The 15,301-nt window shown below is 37.5% G+C and overlaps 1 protein-coding gene across 2 annotated transcripts in view; it reads left to right on the top strand.

Moving 5' to 3' along the window:
* Positions 1-15,301, top strand: part of LOC139149314 (tetratricopeptide repeat protein 7B-like) — a 41,895-nt gene that overhangs the window by 16,855 nt on the left and 9,739 nt on the right. For both annotated transcript variants that reach the window (XM_070721019.1, XM_070721018.1), the window contains exons 9-11: positions 11,042-11,146; positions 13,854-13,968; positions 14,614-14,744. In XM_070721019.1, coding sequence (XP_070577120.1) covers positions 11,042-11,146; positions 13,854-13,968; positions 14,614-14,744 — 351 coding nt within the window. The remainder of the gene's footprint in view (positions 1-11,041; positions 11,147-13,853; positions 13,969-14,613; positions 14,745-15,301) is intronic.

The raw sequence follows: 15,301 nt of genomic DNA, 5'->3' as shown, positions 1-15,301 counted from the left end.
GGCAGTGACCTTGGGAATGTTCTAGACTGATTGAACTCAGGTCATGATGAGTGTGGGGGAAATGACCTACATAACACACCCCCTCTTCAAAAAAGAAAATTTTTCAAAGAAAATCTTTCTTTTGGAAATGTTATCTTTTAAAAGATTTAAGTACTCGAATTTTTTTTTTTTCTAAAGTAAAACTTCTTGAAAGTGAACAACAATAAACTCTAATACGAGAAAGACAGTCTGCAATTAAATTGTCTCTGCCTTTGATATGTCTAATATCAAGATAAACTCCTGTAACATTAAACTCCATCTTAGCAATCTCTGATTTTGCCTTTAAATTTCTGCAGAAAAACAAGAGGGTTGTGATCAATATAAACCACTATTGGCTGATTTGAAGAAGTAACATAAACTTCAAAATGCTGTAAAGCTAATATCAAAGATAAACACTCTTTTTCAATTGTAGAGTAGTTTCTCTGGGATTTGTTAAATTTGCGTGAAAAATAGCAAACAGGATGTCCCATGACTATCTTCTTGCAATTTGTTGTTGGAAAACTTGAAATGGCACTGAATTTGGCATCAACAGGTTTTACCTCACCCTGTCCTACAGTATGTCCGAGGTAAGTTACCCTTGGCCCAACCAAACTCAGATTTGGCAAGGTTGACAGTCAACATTGCTTTGCTCAGTCTCTCAAAGAACTTTCGCATGAGCTTGATGTGTTCCTCCCAGGTGTCACTATACAGGACTACGTCGTCAACGTAAGCTGCACACCCGTCTAGCCCGGATATGACGTCGTTGATCATCCGTTGGAACGTTGCCGGAGAGTTCTTCATTCCGAATGGCATCACCTTGTACTGGAACAATCCGTCTGGTGTAACAAAGGCGGATATTTCACGAGCACGATCCGTCAGAGGGACTTGCCAAAATCCCTTCAGTAGGTCAAATTTCGTCACATACTTGGCTTTTCCCACTCGGTCGATGCAGTCATCAATCCTCGGGATTGGGAAAGTGTCTGTCTTTGTTAAAGTGTTGACCTTCCTAAAGTCCGTGCACATACGATAACTGTGATCTGATTTGGGAACAAGTATGCACGGCGAACTCCAGTTACTTTTACTGGGTTCAATAAAGTCATTGTCCAGCAAATACTTGGCTTCCTCTTGGAGATATTCCGCTTTTGCATGATTCAGTCTGTCTGGATGTTGTTCCACTGGATTACTGTCGCAGACATCTTCGTTGTGATAGGTGATGTTTGTCCTCGTTGGAATATCTTGAAACAGGTGTTTATATTCGTGGAGCAGTTCTTTCACCTGTTGTTGTTGTTCTGGCTGGAGGTGTGCCAACTTTGTAGACTCCAGCTTCTCCAGGATTTCTGAGTTCTGAAGCTTGACCGAGCCAGCTTTGAGTTTAGAGTATTTTCACTCAAGTCAGTTTCAGTATCACTATCTTCATAATGGTTTGAACTGACTGCACTGACAGGCTGAGTTATAGTAGGATTATCCCTATCCAAATATGGCTTAAGCATATTAATGTGACATAGCTGTTTTTGTTTTCGCCTGTCAGGTGTTATTATGATGTAATTTAAATCGCTCAATTTTTTATCAATTAGGTATGGCCCAAAGTAACGAGCATGGAGTGGTTTGCCAGGAATTGGAAGTAGAACAAGAACTTTTTGACCTGGTTCAAACTTCCGTTTTGAGGGGTTTTTATCGTATTTGGTTTTCATTGACTGCTGAGATGACTCAAGATTTTCTCTGGCTAATTCACATGCTTTAGAGAGTTTCGTACGAAAATCTGACACATATTGCAAAATATTCAGACAATCATCATCGTCTGATAGGAATTTCTCTTTAACGAGCTTAAGTGGGCCACGGACTGTATGTCCAAATACAAGCTCAAATGGGCTAAAACCAAGAGACTCCTGAATTGACTCTCTAACAGCAAAGAGCAGAAAATGAATTCCTTCATCCCACTGCTTCTCAGTGTCAAAACAGTAGGTCCTAATCATGTTTTTCAAAGTTTGATGAAATCGCTCAAGAGCACCCTGACTTTCTGGATGATAGGCGGATGACCTATACTGTTTAATGCCTAGCTGATCCATTACTTGTTGAAAAATACCAGACATAAAGTTGGAGCCTTGATCGGACTGGACACATTTAGGGAGGCCAAATAAAGTGAAAAATTTGACTAAAGCTCTCACTATAGTCTTTGTCTTTATATTTCTCAGTGGTATGGCTTCTGGGAACCGAGTTGATGTACACATAATTGTCAACATGTACTCATTTCCTGATCTTGTTTTTGGTAGGGGCCCAACACAGTCTATTAGTATCCTACTAAATGGTTCTTGAAATGCAGGAATTGGCTGTAAAGGGGCCTTTGGAATGGTCTGATTCGGCTTTCCTACCATTTGACATGTGTGACAAGTTTTACAGAAATGTGCTACATCCTGCCTGAGATTAGGCCAATAAAGTGACTGAGAATTTTATGATAAGTTTTCCTGACTCCTAAGTGACCAGCCCAGGGGGTTTCATGGGCCAGGTGCAATATTTCAGCATGGTACGGCTTTGGAACCACAATTTGATGTTTTATAGCCCAATCGTCATCAACCAAAACATCTGGAGGTCTCCATTTACGCATGAGAATACCAGATTTTGTATAATAGGAAACAGAGCTATCTGAAGTTTTACCTTCATCATCTACCCTGTCAAACAAAGACAAAATATCTGGGTCTTTGTGTTGTTCTGCAATGAGATTTGATCTAGAAAATGTCTGACTTTGGTCAGCAGAAGTTTTACTGGAAGTTTCAAATCCACGAGGGATAACGGAATGATCCGTGTCAAACACCTGACTGAGAAAGGTGTCATTTAAGTCAACATCTGTGACATTATTTTTGAGAGTATTTTGATTCTCGGAAGTTTTCTTTGACATGGCTCGAGTAATGGCACATGAAGGAAATAAATCGGGTATCTCTTGTTCAATTGGCTCTGGATCCTGATCTAAACTAGGATTATCAGTCACAAGTGGATTAGTAATGACCTTGTCCCCAGCAAGGTCGTTTCCAAGAAGAAGGTGAATCCCTTCGAAAGGCAAAAAAGGCCTAATACCTAAAGCCACAGGTCCAGAAACAAAGTCCGAAGACAAATAGACATTATGGAGAGGAACAGGAATGTAGTCATTGCAATCTACCCCCTTAATAAGAACTTTAGAACCTGAAAATGACTTTTCAGAAAACGGCAGGGTATCTGCCAACAAAAGAGACTGGGAAGCCCTGTATCTCTTAAAATTTTGACAGGGGTAGCGGAAGAAAAATCACTAGAAAGTGATATAAAACCATCATGAATAAATGGTTCGAAAATACCCATAATGCTATCTTGAGAAGAATTGACCTTGACCTCATTAATTGGGGATGAGAGGGGTTTAACCTCAGAAAATGTGTTACACACATTATTAGACTCTAATTGAGTTGATGAAGAAATAAAGCCGGTGGGCTTAGATCCACTTTGACCACTTTGACCTTCACGTTTTCTTTTCAATTTGAAACAATCTGACATTAAATGGCCGTCTTTCTTGCAATAATTACAAGAAAGTGTACCAAACTGTTTGTCAGAAGGAGATTGAGACTTGGGATCTGATGATGTGGGAGTGTTACTTGAACTCTGTGAACTGTTGTCATTTGATTTTCTACTGTCCTTTGAAAAATTCTTGGATGAAAAGGAGGAGTTAAATTTACCTGCATTGTTTCTGTATGAAAAGGACTGGGATGGTTTGCTGAGAAATGAAGATTTGTGGGTCAATGAATAATCATCGGCCAAACGTGCAGCAACCTCCAATGTATCTGCCTTTTGTTCATTGATAAACGTCTTGATGTCACTCCGGATGCACCTTTTAAATTCCTCAATCAAAACAAGTTGTCGTAATTTTTCATAATTCTGACTGACCTTTTCAGAAGAACACCAACGATCAAACAGTTGTTCTTTTGTTCGAGCAAATTCAACATAAGTTTGATCCTTCACCTTCTCACAATCCCTAAATTTCTGACGGTACGCTTCAGGCACCAACTCATAGCCCTTGAGAATTAATTCCTTCACAGAATCATAATCTGAAGCCTGCTCTACTGACAATTGAATGTAAATTTCTCTGGCTTTACCCACCAAAGCACTCTGTAAAAGCATAGACCAGGACTCCTTAGGCCAGTTCAGACTCTGAGCAATTTTCTCAAAATGAAGGAAATATTTATCAACATCCTTTTCTTGGAAAGGGGGAACTAGCCTGAAATGCTTAGTGATGTCAAACTTGTCTGAAGGGAAGAATTTTCCTGACTGTCCAAGCTCTAAACGTTTCATTTCTAATCTTTCCTGCCTATCTTTCTCTCTCTGTCTTCTTTTCTTCCATTTCTAATTGCATTTGTATTTTTTCTTTTTCTAATGCCTGTCTCTCTTTTTCCATTTGTAATTCTAGTTTCTTGATCTCCAAATTTGTCTGCATTTCTAATTCTAATTTTCTGAGTTCAGAGGTAGACTCGGGCTCATAATCTTTCAGGGTGGATTCCTCAAATTGGCCTAAATCAACTAGATGTTTGGCAATACGGTACTGTATTTCCCTCTTGCGCATAGATCTTTTGACTTCTACTTTAAGGAAATTGGCCAGTGCAATGAGGTCGTCTTTTCTGAGGGAATCAAATGTGTCCTGATCAAGGTCATCCATTTCCTCTGGTTTAAATTCCGCCATGATTAAATTTCGCTGAGTTCACAGTATACAGTAGTTTTGAAAAGGCTGTCAAAATGTTGTCAAACGGCTCAAAATATTCGTATCCCGGACGAGCCCCCAATTTGTTACGTGCAGAGAAAACGAACAAAAGGGTGAACTCAGCAGTTTCCGTTTAAACAAAATTTATTACGAAAACAAAACTAATTGCTAAGTTAGGGACAGAGTACAAGCTTTAAAAGTGTACAGACTACTTATCTCAGCTGGGACGGCAAAGCTCCAGTCTCAGAGTTGTAACAGTCAGTTGGATGAATGAACAGTCCTTTGGCTTGCAGGCTTGAAGCTGCACAAAGACCACAATATAAATCCAGCGTTGACAGTGAAGGTCTTGAAAAGTCTTGAGAATGACTACTGCTGGAGTTTAGTAACACACAAGAGACACGATCCCAAAAGTCTGACTGGAAGCTGAGCACGTCCCTTTTATAAAGGCATATAAGAACAATCTAGAACTTTTATTGACATGCTAATTACTGTTCTAAAATTATCTCCCTTACACAACTAATCAACTTTCCAGAACATTCCAAACATGACTAATTGAATTCAAGGTTGTGAGGTCATCAAGGGCAGTGACCTTGGGAATGTTCTAGACTGATTGAACTCAGGTCATGATGAGTGTGGGGGAAATGACCTACATAACACCTACTACCTCCATGATCACATGTTGTACCACACGAACATGAAAGGCGTGTGGAAATTTGCGTTGTGTTTTTTCTCATTTAATTTGGCAAATTATCAGCAAAAACCTCAATAATTCAAGGTAACCCTTTCTTCTCAATCGCTTCCTGGAGTTTCAAAGTCATACCAACGAAAATGAGTGAAAAATTTCGATGCAAAAATCGTGCATCGACGAGAGTAATATGCGTAAGCTTAAAGAGACTGAGAGTATTCATAGAAAAAATAGCCCATGATTCGAACTTGGTTTTCCTGTCTTTCGTTGAATTTTGGCCAAATAGTCGCTTTTTAGTGGGTTTTGAAATTTTTAAAGCATCTAAATATATTAAAATGACTTTTCATTAACAAACGAAATAAAAAAGTAAGAAATTCAATTATTTATCTACAAAATAAAATATTTTGGCAGGCTGAATCATATAGCTAAAAAGTGAACAATCAATGTTTTGGACGAGTACATACGCATGATACGTGTGAGTGATTTTTCGCGGGGATTCCCCGACCGTTCATTGCTGTGGCGCTCGAATACGCAGTCAGTTTCCGTGAAACGGGATGAAATTTTCTGTCAGGCGAGGCGTTTCAAGTTACTCTTGAGAAAAGTTACTTATTTATCAGTTGTTGTTTTACTGTTTCATGACACATGTTTCTGATTCAATCACTTGTTGACCTGAAAAACAACGATATTTAGGCCTAGTAGGCTACTCTTTTTCAACAGACTTTTAGTAAGTAGCCGCGGTACAGCTGCAGTGTTCGAAATAATCGGTGGCAATAGTGGCATTTGCCACCAAAAACTATCAATCTGCCACCAAATTTTTTTTCTGTTGGTATTTTTCTGCCACTAAATTTTGGATCATCATATATCAATCCTACGGCTTGAATGAAGGAACACTGAAGGAACACACGTTGTCTGATGGCGGAAAAACTCATTAGCAAAAAAACCCCAAACTAATTGCGACATTTTGGCATGAATGAAAACATAGCGTGAATCCAAACTTGTGATTGGCTAATCTCCATATCTATGACAGCAGCTTTTGTACACTTGACATGTTGTTGCCCTATGTGATAGCCGCATATGCAGTCACACGGCACAAGATAAAAGCATGTTGTGACATTTTGAAAACAAAGCCAAACTGCAGCCATCATTTAATAATAATAAATAATTGCAATTTATTAGCCAGTACAGGGCTCAAAAATTCCTATCCACAGGCGCTCCTTAGCTGGTAAGTATGCTAAGTAGATCGATTTTCGGCTCGATTTATCGATCCCGTTGTCGATATGCCCGCCACTGCAACCTAAATACTCACAAGGTGTGCAACACAATCACTCAAAAAACACACCACCCGATTTGTCTACTAGCCGTGCGCTCACACTAAACATTCAGAACTACATTCCCATATACCTAGTTGGATCACAAATTTAACCATCTCCTCGAAAATCATGCCAAACAGCATGTTACTCGCATCATCTTGAAGAAATCGGCCGTATTTTGAGATCAAGCGGGGTGAAATGCAGCCTGCAGAACGATTCTACCATATGATGTAATTTTTTCCACTGCTGATTGGCTAATCAAGGGTCAAATCAAAGGTCACTGCAAGACGTCACTGGCGAAGTACAGTTGAACCAATCAGCAGTGGAAAAAATTACATCATATGGTAGAATCGTTCTGCAGGCTGCATTTCACCCCGCTTGATCTCAAAACACGGCCGATTTCTTCAAGATGACGCGAGTAACATGCTCTTTGGCATGATTTTCGAGGAGATGGTTAAATTTGTGATCCAACTAGGTATATGGGAATGTAGTTCTGAATGTTTAGTGTGAGCGCACGGCCAGTAGACAAATAGGGTGGTGTGTTTTTTGAGTGATTGTGTTGCACACCTTGTGAGTATTTAGGTTGCAGTGGCGGGCATGTCGACAACGGGATCGATAAATCGAGCCGAAAATCGATCTACTTAGCAGACTAACCAGCTAAGGAGCGCCTGTGTTCCTATCGCCCGACGATCGTGGCTAGTGCACTTTGCGTTCGGGCAAGTAAAATCAATATGCTTCCCGTCCGACGGGCAAGTGCACCAGCGGTTGAATCAACTAAGCTCTGGACAATTCAAGCTTGAAAACGTATTTCATTAGGTCTGTACACGCCTACAATCATTGTAAGTCCTTTAACTCTCAGAAGTTTTTTTCTGAAAACACTTGAAAATCCGCCCGACATCGCAAAATAATCATTCTTGCTGTTGTAAAACACAAAAAGTCGTAAAAATAGAGTTTTGCGACATGTTCTCTCCGACGACAGGGAGTGAACTCACTGTTTTGTATGTGTGCCGTAAAGTAGTATGCTCTTGACAGTGGTTGCCATTCTCTTTGTGCAAGTGTATGACTCGTATGACAGTCGGCTTCACGGGATAGTGTCGTTGCACCATATGCTTGGTTAAAATGGATGTAAACTTATTCGAAGCCATGGATCTCGGCAATGCTTACTGTTCAACGTAATTAAATCAACACCCAGTTGAAAAGTACAAGTTTACATCGTAGTCGAAACGGGCTCAGTCGACCAAAGAGGCCACATATTGCAGCTACGTAGTGTGTGAGATGCAGACAGTTTCAAATTACGTGACCTTGGTTGTTAGGGATCGGCTCTCACTTACAGAAAACAAATCTGCACTGAAGAGTAACGAAAATGAAACTTGAATCTGCTCTTTTGACGAATACATTTATCAAAATAAAATATCTGTGCTCAGTTAGCAAACATGTAAACAGGTAAAAGGGTTGAAGATGTACGTGTGCGTATGCATTGGCAGATAAACACTAGCAGAGCAGTTGTCTGTGATCTCAGCTTGATAATAAAGAGTAGCAGCCAGCCATGCACATTGTAAATCACACAATCTTATTACTCTTATGCAAAGATTTTAATTTGGATTAGGTTGTGGAAAAATTCCAAATTCAAAGATGTTTTCTGGATGACCAAATCTATAGAAAAGATTTCTTCTGCGACATTTCAGATTTGGTAATGGTCCTTTATTTTAACAAGATGTAGTTCATGTTTGAATCTGTTTTTTCCCTCTTTGAACTCTTGCTCTCTGTTACAAATTACTGGTACAGCTATTAGAAATTTAGGGCAATTAATTTTTCCTCTCGGGCAAGTAAAATTGAAATTCACGTGTCCCACGGTTAGTAAGTTTGAAAAAAAATTTCGAGGCCTGCAGTATGGGTTGACTTTTTGTGACGTGTACTCACCATATTTTCAAGAATTTATAAATTAGAATGAGTATGTGGCAATGACGAAATGTTTTATTATACCGATCACATGATGTGTTAAACTGCCACCAGATTTTTCATAATTGCCACCTAATTTTATATCCGGTGGCAAACTTTTGCCACAAGAAATAAAAAAGTATTTCTATCCCTGAGCTGTCAAATTTTGACACTAAAAATACTATCGTTTTCAAAGTACATTTTGAGTGAACTTTGTAAATGAACATTCTGAACCATCGTGTAATCTATGCTTGGAATTTTTGTTGCTTTTGAGGTTTATTCGTGGTTTTTTGTTTCGATCTTTTCATCATCAAACATTGACAAGTAAGCTTGTAAAACTAGCCTTAAAGAAGTATGTGTTACTTTCTGGTTTTGTAACATGTAAAGAAATAAATAAATAAGTTGATTTCTTTTGATCCTTTCCACTTATTGGTATTTTTTCCTGGTTTAAAGTTTCTAATATCCTTAACCTTTAGTCTCTACAATCTTAGAAAAAATGAAACGATTGATTTAATAAAAGAAACTTATTGTGACACAGTTCAGTCATTTTCATAACTCTGGTTCAAAATTCAGTGTGCTATACTCATATCTTGGCAGTGCTGAACTCTTCTATCATAGTATCTGCAATTGAAGAATTACTTCACGTAGAATTTGTAAATGTAAATCAGTGCTGTTTCCGACGTATTAGAACTTATTTTGTAATTACTACATGGCAGAACAATGTCTTCTTCATTTACATAGAAGAAGAACAGTTTATTTCGCTAAAATGTGGTGAAATATGGCGAAAAAAGTCCCGCGTGTCAATAGCCAATTTTTGTCTATTGACAGGCGCCCGTCAATAGCCGGATTCTGTCTATTGACAGGCGCCTGTCAATAGACAGTCCGTTATTTTTAATTGTCAGGGTGTTGCCAAATCTTGTGTTTATATAAGTATGTCCGGTTCTGAGATGAGCTATATTGGCATACAAAAGGAATTTGTTGATAACTGACAATTTAATTAATGCAGTCAATTTTGAAATTTACTCAAAACTTTTGAGACTGAATTTGAAACTTTACTAAGAATTTTCGGTAGCGAGAGGGGAAACAGACATACCAGTGTGATGGGCGGACCAGAAAGTCCATGGAAATCAAGCAGGTTGTTCTTACATGAATATTGCTGTTTGGTGTGTTGTTTTGTAACTCACTATGCTAACATGTTTCAACACCCAAGGAAACATTTGTAACTTTATAGTCAATGCCTATTAATAAAATTATTTTAATTTTGTATTGGAATATCACAAAACAATGTTGTGATCATCGCAGTCCAGCTAGCTGTTATGAGTAAGCATGTGTACTTGGCTGGACCGATCAAATTTCTGCAAAAAATCATTTCACCATCAATGACAAGCTAAAGTGACGTCTTTAATAAATGTGTCCATTCAATATCCAAAGAAAATCAAGGCTATCAATGACACGAAGAAAGTTTGTTTAGAATTATATTTTCGTTTACACTACAGTTCTTTGATGCAGTGTGGTCGTCTGGCAATCCACTATCACGGCAGATGTAGTGCATGCAATACACAGTCCACACTGTCCAATCATGCGTGCTTATTTTCCTGTTATAATTCAATTGGGTCAGAATTTTGTAGCAAGGAACATACAAAATCTTGCAGATAAATCAATTTGGATGATCTATGTTGATCTGTGCAAATTCCAAGTTTGGTGGACATGTGAAAATTATGTTTTTTGCCTTCATGTACAAGATGGCATGTTTACCAAGCTGGATGCTCACTGCTAAAAAAACAGTAGGTTTTATTACAGTTTCACATTTCAACCCTTTCTTTGCATCTTTCTCAGCAACATTCCCCAAACCCCTCTCCTTGCATCCCTACCGCTAAATGCACTGAGGAGCACAGTGTCATATCATTGACGCTATTTTTAATCATATGATTCCAAAAAGAAGGATTTGTAGCCACTTGTGTAAAATCATGATGCCTACAATCTCTCGTTATACAGATGTAATCTACCGGGTTTCCAGATACATTGATGAAAATGATACAATAATATCAAATATCCACACCCACAGGAAATTTTATATTGTGTATCAAATGTTACATGTGTCAATGCACATAGCACACCAGTTACTATTCCTTGGAATCAGCTAGCCCTTGTCGTATTTTGTTGCTAAACCAGTCTTGAAATGTCCGGAAATGAAAAATGTTTTGTTTCCAGTGTGATAATAGTATATTACTCTGTGTAAATATACCTCAGCTATTGTTACTTCATTGAGTCATGATAGAGAGTTACAAACGTACTTTATTTCAAGATGTATTGCATGACTAAAACTGATTCCTGGCATATTACTGAAGTTATAGCTGATGATCTGTGTTCTTGTTCCAGTATGAAAGGGCACTGCTAGTCCTGACAGAGTGTAACAGACTGGATCCTGATAATGCGTTGGTGGCGCTTCATGCTGCCAAGCTTTGCTTCAACAATCTGCAGAAGGTAAGAATGATTTCTTTTTCTCACCCAACCTCTGTACTGGAAGTTATAGAAAAATTGCCATGAAAAATATCAAGGAATAAGCAGACTAAGTTGTACTTTTTACTGTCATATTTTTATTGACATGCAACGTATACATGAAATCACTTATATTTTTTGTAGAAATGGCCACATTACTTTGTTGCACGAAGTTTATTTTATTCTTGTCACGCCCCCATATGCCTCCACAGTGGTTTAAGTTTGCTGTAGAAAAACTAGGTTACAGCAATATGTTGTGATAAAAAGATTAAAGAAACAATCATCAGCATATGGTGATGTTTATGTTAGAGTGCATTAACAGTCAGGAATGCATTGATGAACAAAATCACTCACATATTATTCTCAGTTGGTGAAGACACTGTTCATCGCTTGAAACTTATAAAATGCAACGTGATCTAGCTCAAACATATGACTGACCCCAGTAAGGTACATGTTGTGTATTGCTATGTCTACCACCCCATGGAGGGTTTGTTAAGTAAGCAGATATGATATGGAGCCAGGGTCAGGCTATGCTTAGGTAAGGTCCATGACCTCGGCCACATTTCTGTCATGTGACACATTCTCTGCATGACACATGTTAGGGAAAGCGCAGCTGAATTAATTCTTCAAGGAGTATCCCTGTCATATTTCCCCTTGAACTCTTCAAAGGGGTCATTGAAAGGTTTCTGTTCTCGACTTCAGAATAATTCTCCTGTACATTTCAGAACTTATTTGGGTACTCTATTGCTCTTTAGACACCATAGACACCATTTTCAATGACAGATTGGCATTACCCAGGAAAAATATTTTTGCTATTGGTCTCATCATTGAAAGTTTCCATGAGGTCTGAACCTGGCTTGAAGGGTCAGCGCTGATTGTTAAAGACATATGCTATCAAGCTGTTTCCTGGCATCAAAATCTGTCTTCGGTCTGTGTTTAATTGAAAACAGTTGTTCATTAATAGCCAATTCACTTTCCATGTGCTTGTCAGTCTATCTGAAAAGTGCTTTGCATGCTACAAAGCTCCATTTCTTCGTTACAAGATGAGGTTGAAACAGTTAAGATAACGTTGATTTTCAAGTTGTCTGTTTCATATCATAGGAAAAGTATCACTATGAGTCCCACTGTGTTTGTATGTATAGCCGTGCATGTCCGTGGTCCATTTATTTATATACTCGTATACACATATATCACCAAACTGATGCTCATATTACAACTGTGATGTCTCTAAGGAGCTTCTACTTTCCAGTCTTCCATTACCAGCAACACGATAGAAGCAATTATTTTAATTACTGCTAAATATCAATTTTCAGTTTGATAGATATTTATATTTGATGAACAATGTGGCTAATGATGTATCGGTAAATATTTGATAAGGCTACAGATCAAATTGAAAAAAGGATTCTCTGTAATCCTGGTTTATGATCTTTAAAGAATTTCAAATATAAGTTGGCTTTGCAAATAGAATATACCAAAGAATGATGTTCAATATTTGAGATTAATCAGTATCTTGTATTATAACTCCTAAAGACAATGTTCCATCAGTGATCATCAGAAGAGGAATAAATAAAGTCCAGAAAGACACAGATTAAGGACAACAGAATGTTAAAATGGACAGACCTTCAGTGGACTTGCCCTTGTTTAATAAAAAATGTTATCGACAGCATGAATGTAATGCTAATATTACTTCTATCTGCACATATTGGAATGTTATTTTGAAAGACTTTTTAGGAGCAAATTTGCAAAATGTGAACCTTTTCCAACATCAACATTTGGATATCAGAAACGTGTTGTGGTATTGTTCCAATATCCCTGTTCGAAACATCGAATGCTTTTGACTATGTAAAAATTCAGGTGTTTTCCCATGAAGATGTATGATTCAATTATGTCAATAATTGTACACAAGTTGCCATATGGATTACCTGGTCACTAATTCTTAGGTTTCTACACCAATTATAAATTTATCATATTACTTATTATTTTACTAACAATCTAATTGGTACACTCTGAACAAATGATTAAATGCTTCATTAGTAAAGCCTAGTATTTCATTTCTAAATTATATCAGCAGAATGTCATAAAATAATGAAGTCAGGATAAACTGTAGTGCTTATCAAAATAATTGATTAAACTCTACCATTGATCCAAATTGACTAGATATAGTATCTGCCATGTGATGTATCTAGAAAACCAAGATTGTAAATTTTACAAGTAATGAAACAAAGAGTCTAATACTCACTCGTTAATTTTGAATTCTAAGGCTTTTACCGAGTTTGACATTTTTCCTGTGAAGCACTATCAAAGTGCCACAGAGAGAAATTCAAATTTGTAGAGAACACCGTACTCCACACCAAACACTGCATTCAAAACTCTCTGTGCTATGTAAAGACAGACAGTACCCATATAAATTATTTCCACTCTTACATTTAAGCTATTGGTGTCTGAGATTGTTATCAGTTACACACTCCTGCGGAAAAAAAAGCCAATTTTATCTCATATAAAGAATTTTACAGGAAACCTTTGCTGTGGCATGGCACAGCAAAATAGAAAGGATATCCTCACCAATATTGAATGAATGCAAACTTGTTATTTCTGTTCCACATATCCATATATCCAATATCTGATATTATGTGTCCAATGCTTTAAAGCCAACACGTCCCATCTCTCTTCCTTCCTGTCATACTGTCTGCAGTTTGATGAAGGTATTGAATGGGCCAGGAAAGTGACAGAACTTGGTGATGAAAATCCATTTGCCCATAAAGGTTATCAAGCCTTAGGAATTGGTTACAGTCTGAGATCCAATGAAGGTAATTTATTCAGACTTGTTGTTGTCCTTGGTTCTCCCCAAGTGTACCTTTCAGAAATTCATTGTTATGAAATAGTTGCAGCCACAAGTACTATTGTACAACATTATGCAAGGCCCACTCACTTGACTAGATCAAACCTGGTTTCTATGATGATTAATGCCCAAAAATATGCTAGTATGGTATGTGCTTGAATGTTTAGTTAAGGTAGTATGTGCCTCAAAAGTGAGTGACTTAAGCTTTTGCTCAAACTTCCCTGAATGAAACTCTCAGCCATACTTATACCAAATCAAGAATAAAAATCAGGGGTCACTGTGCAAAGTTTTGAACTTGAGAAACAAATTACCTGACATTTACCAATGTTTGAAATTCAAAATGGCTGCCATCCCAGTGTTTACTCTATGGGGAAAATAAAATTTTTGAAATTTGAAAACTAAAATCTTGAAAACATTTCTTACTCCAAGAGCTTTAAAATGAGCTCCCACAAGTGGTAGACCAGAAAATAATTGTAAAAGTTTGGGAGTCCGAATATCTGTCCCCGAGTCACATACTACCCTAAGACAAAACAGTTCTACATGGAAAGCAGGCAATAAACTGCACACAGAATGAAAAGAAATTCAGATTATCATTTCTTGGCCATCCACACAGCTACATTGCAATCTGAAAGACAGGAGTTTCAGAAGGCAGCTCTGTCAGCATTCAGCAAAGCACATGAACTAGATGAAAACAATCATGAACATCTGTTCTACATTGGTTTACAACTGGCTTTGACACGACAGGTTTGTGCTCATTTAACATTTTAGATTTGAGGTATATGTAGAGTAATGTAATCCTCCATGAATGGATTTATGTTCAAGTGTTTCTGATGTGTTTCTTTTTTTTCTGAGTTTTATCACAAAGTAAATATGATTGCATGGAACATCAATGGCAACTTGGAGATGTACTGGTAGAGTTTGTAAACGTGTTATTATTAGAATGTTTACACAACCTAAGACATCGGAAAATAAACATTTACGCGACTGAATCTTTTTTTTTGGAAGCTCAAGAGTGCCAATTGATGTTTCTGATGTTTAAAATATATACTGCGTTATCATGTTCAATCTCTGAGTTTGGCTAAATATGTTAGAATTTTCAGAGAATATGAAAATTGAGTCAAGAAAAAGCCGCAAAAGTGAAAAATAATGATTTTATAATGATCTATAATTGCACAGCAATACACCTACACTGTACTATTGCTGTAAGTTTTTATATTATTTTCTGTATTCATTCATCCTAGCGCAGTCAAATGTGGTGTAGTTGCAGTAATTCTACTTGGCATGCTGAATTTGATGAATTT

Source organism: Ptychodera flava, chromosome 14 (assembly GCF_041260155.1).
Source record: "Ptychodera flava strain L36383 chromosome 14, AS_Pfla_20210202, whole genome shotgun sequence".
NCBI classification, from domain to species: domain Eukaryota; kingdom Metazoa; phylum Hemichordata; class Enteropneusta; family Ptychoderidae; genus Ptychodera; species Ptychodera flava.
Note: the sequence above shows the minus strand (reverse complement) of the source record. Positions and strands in the feature narration are given on the sequence as shown.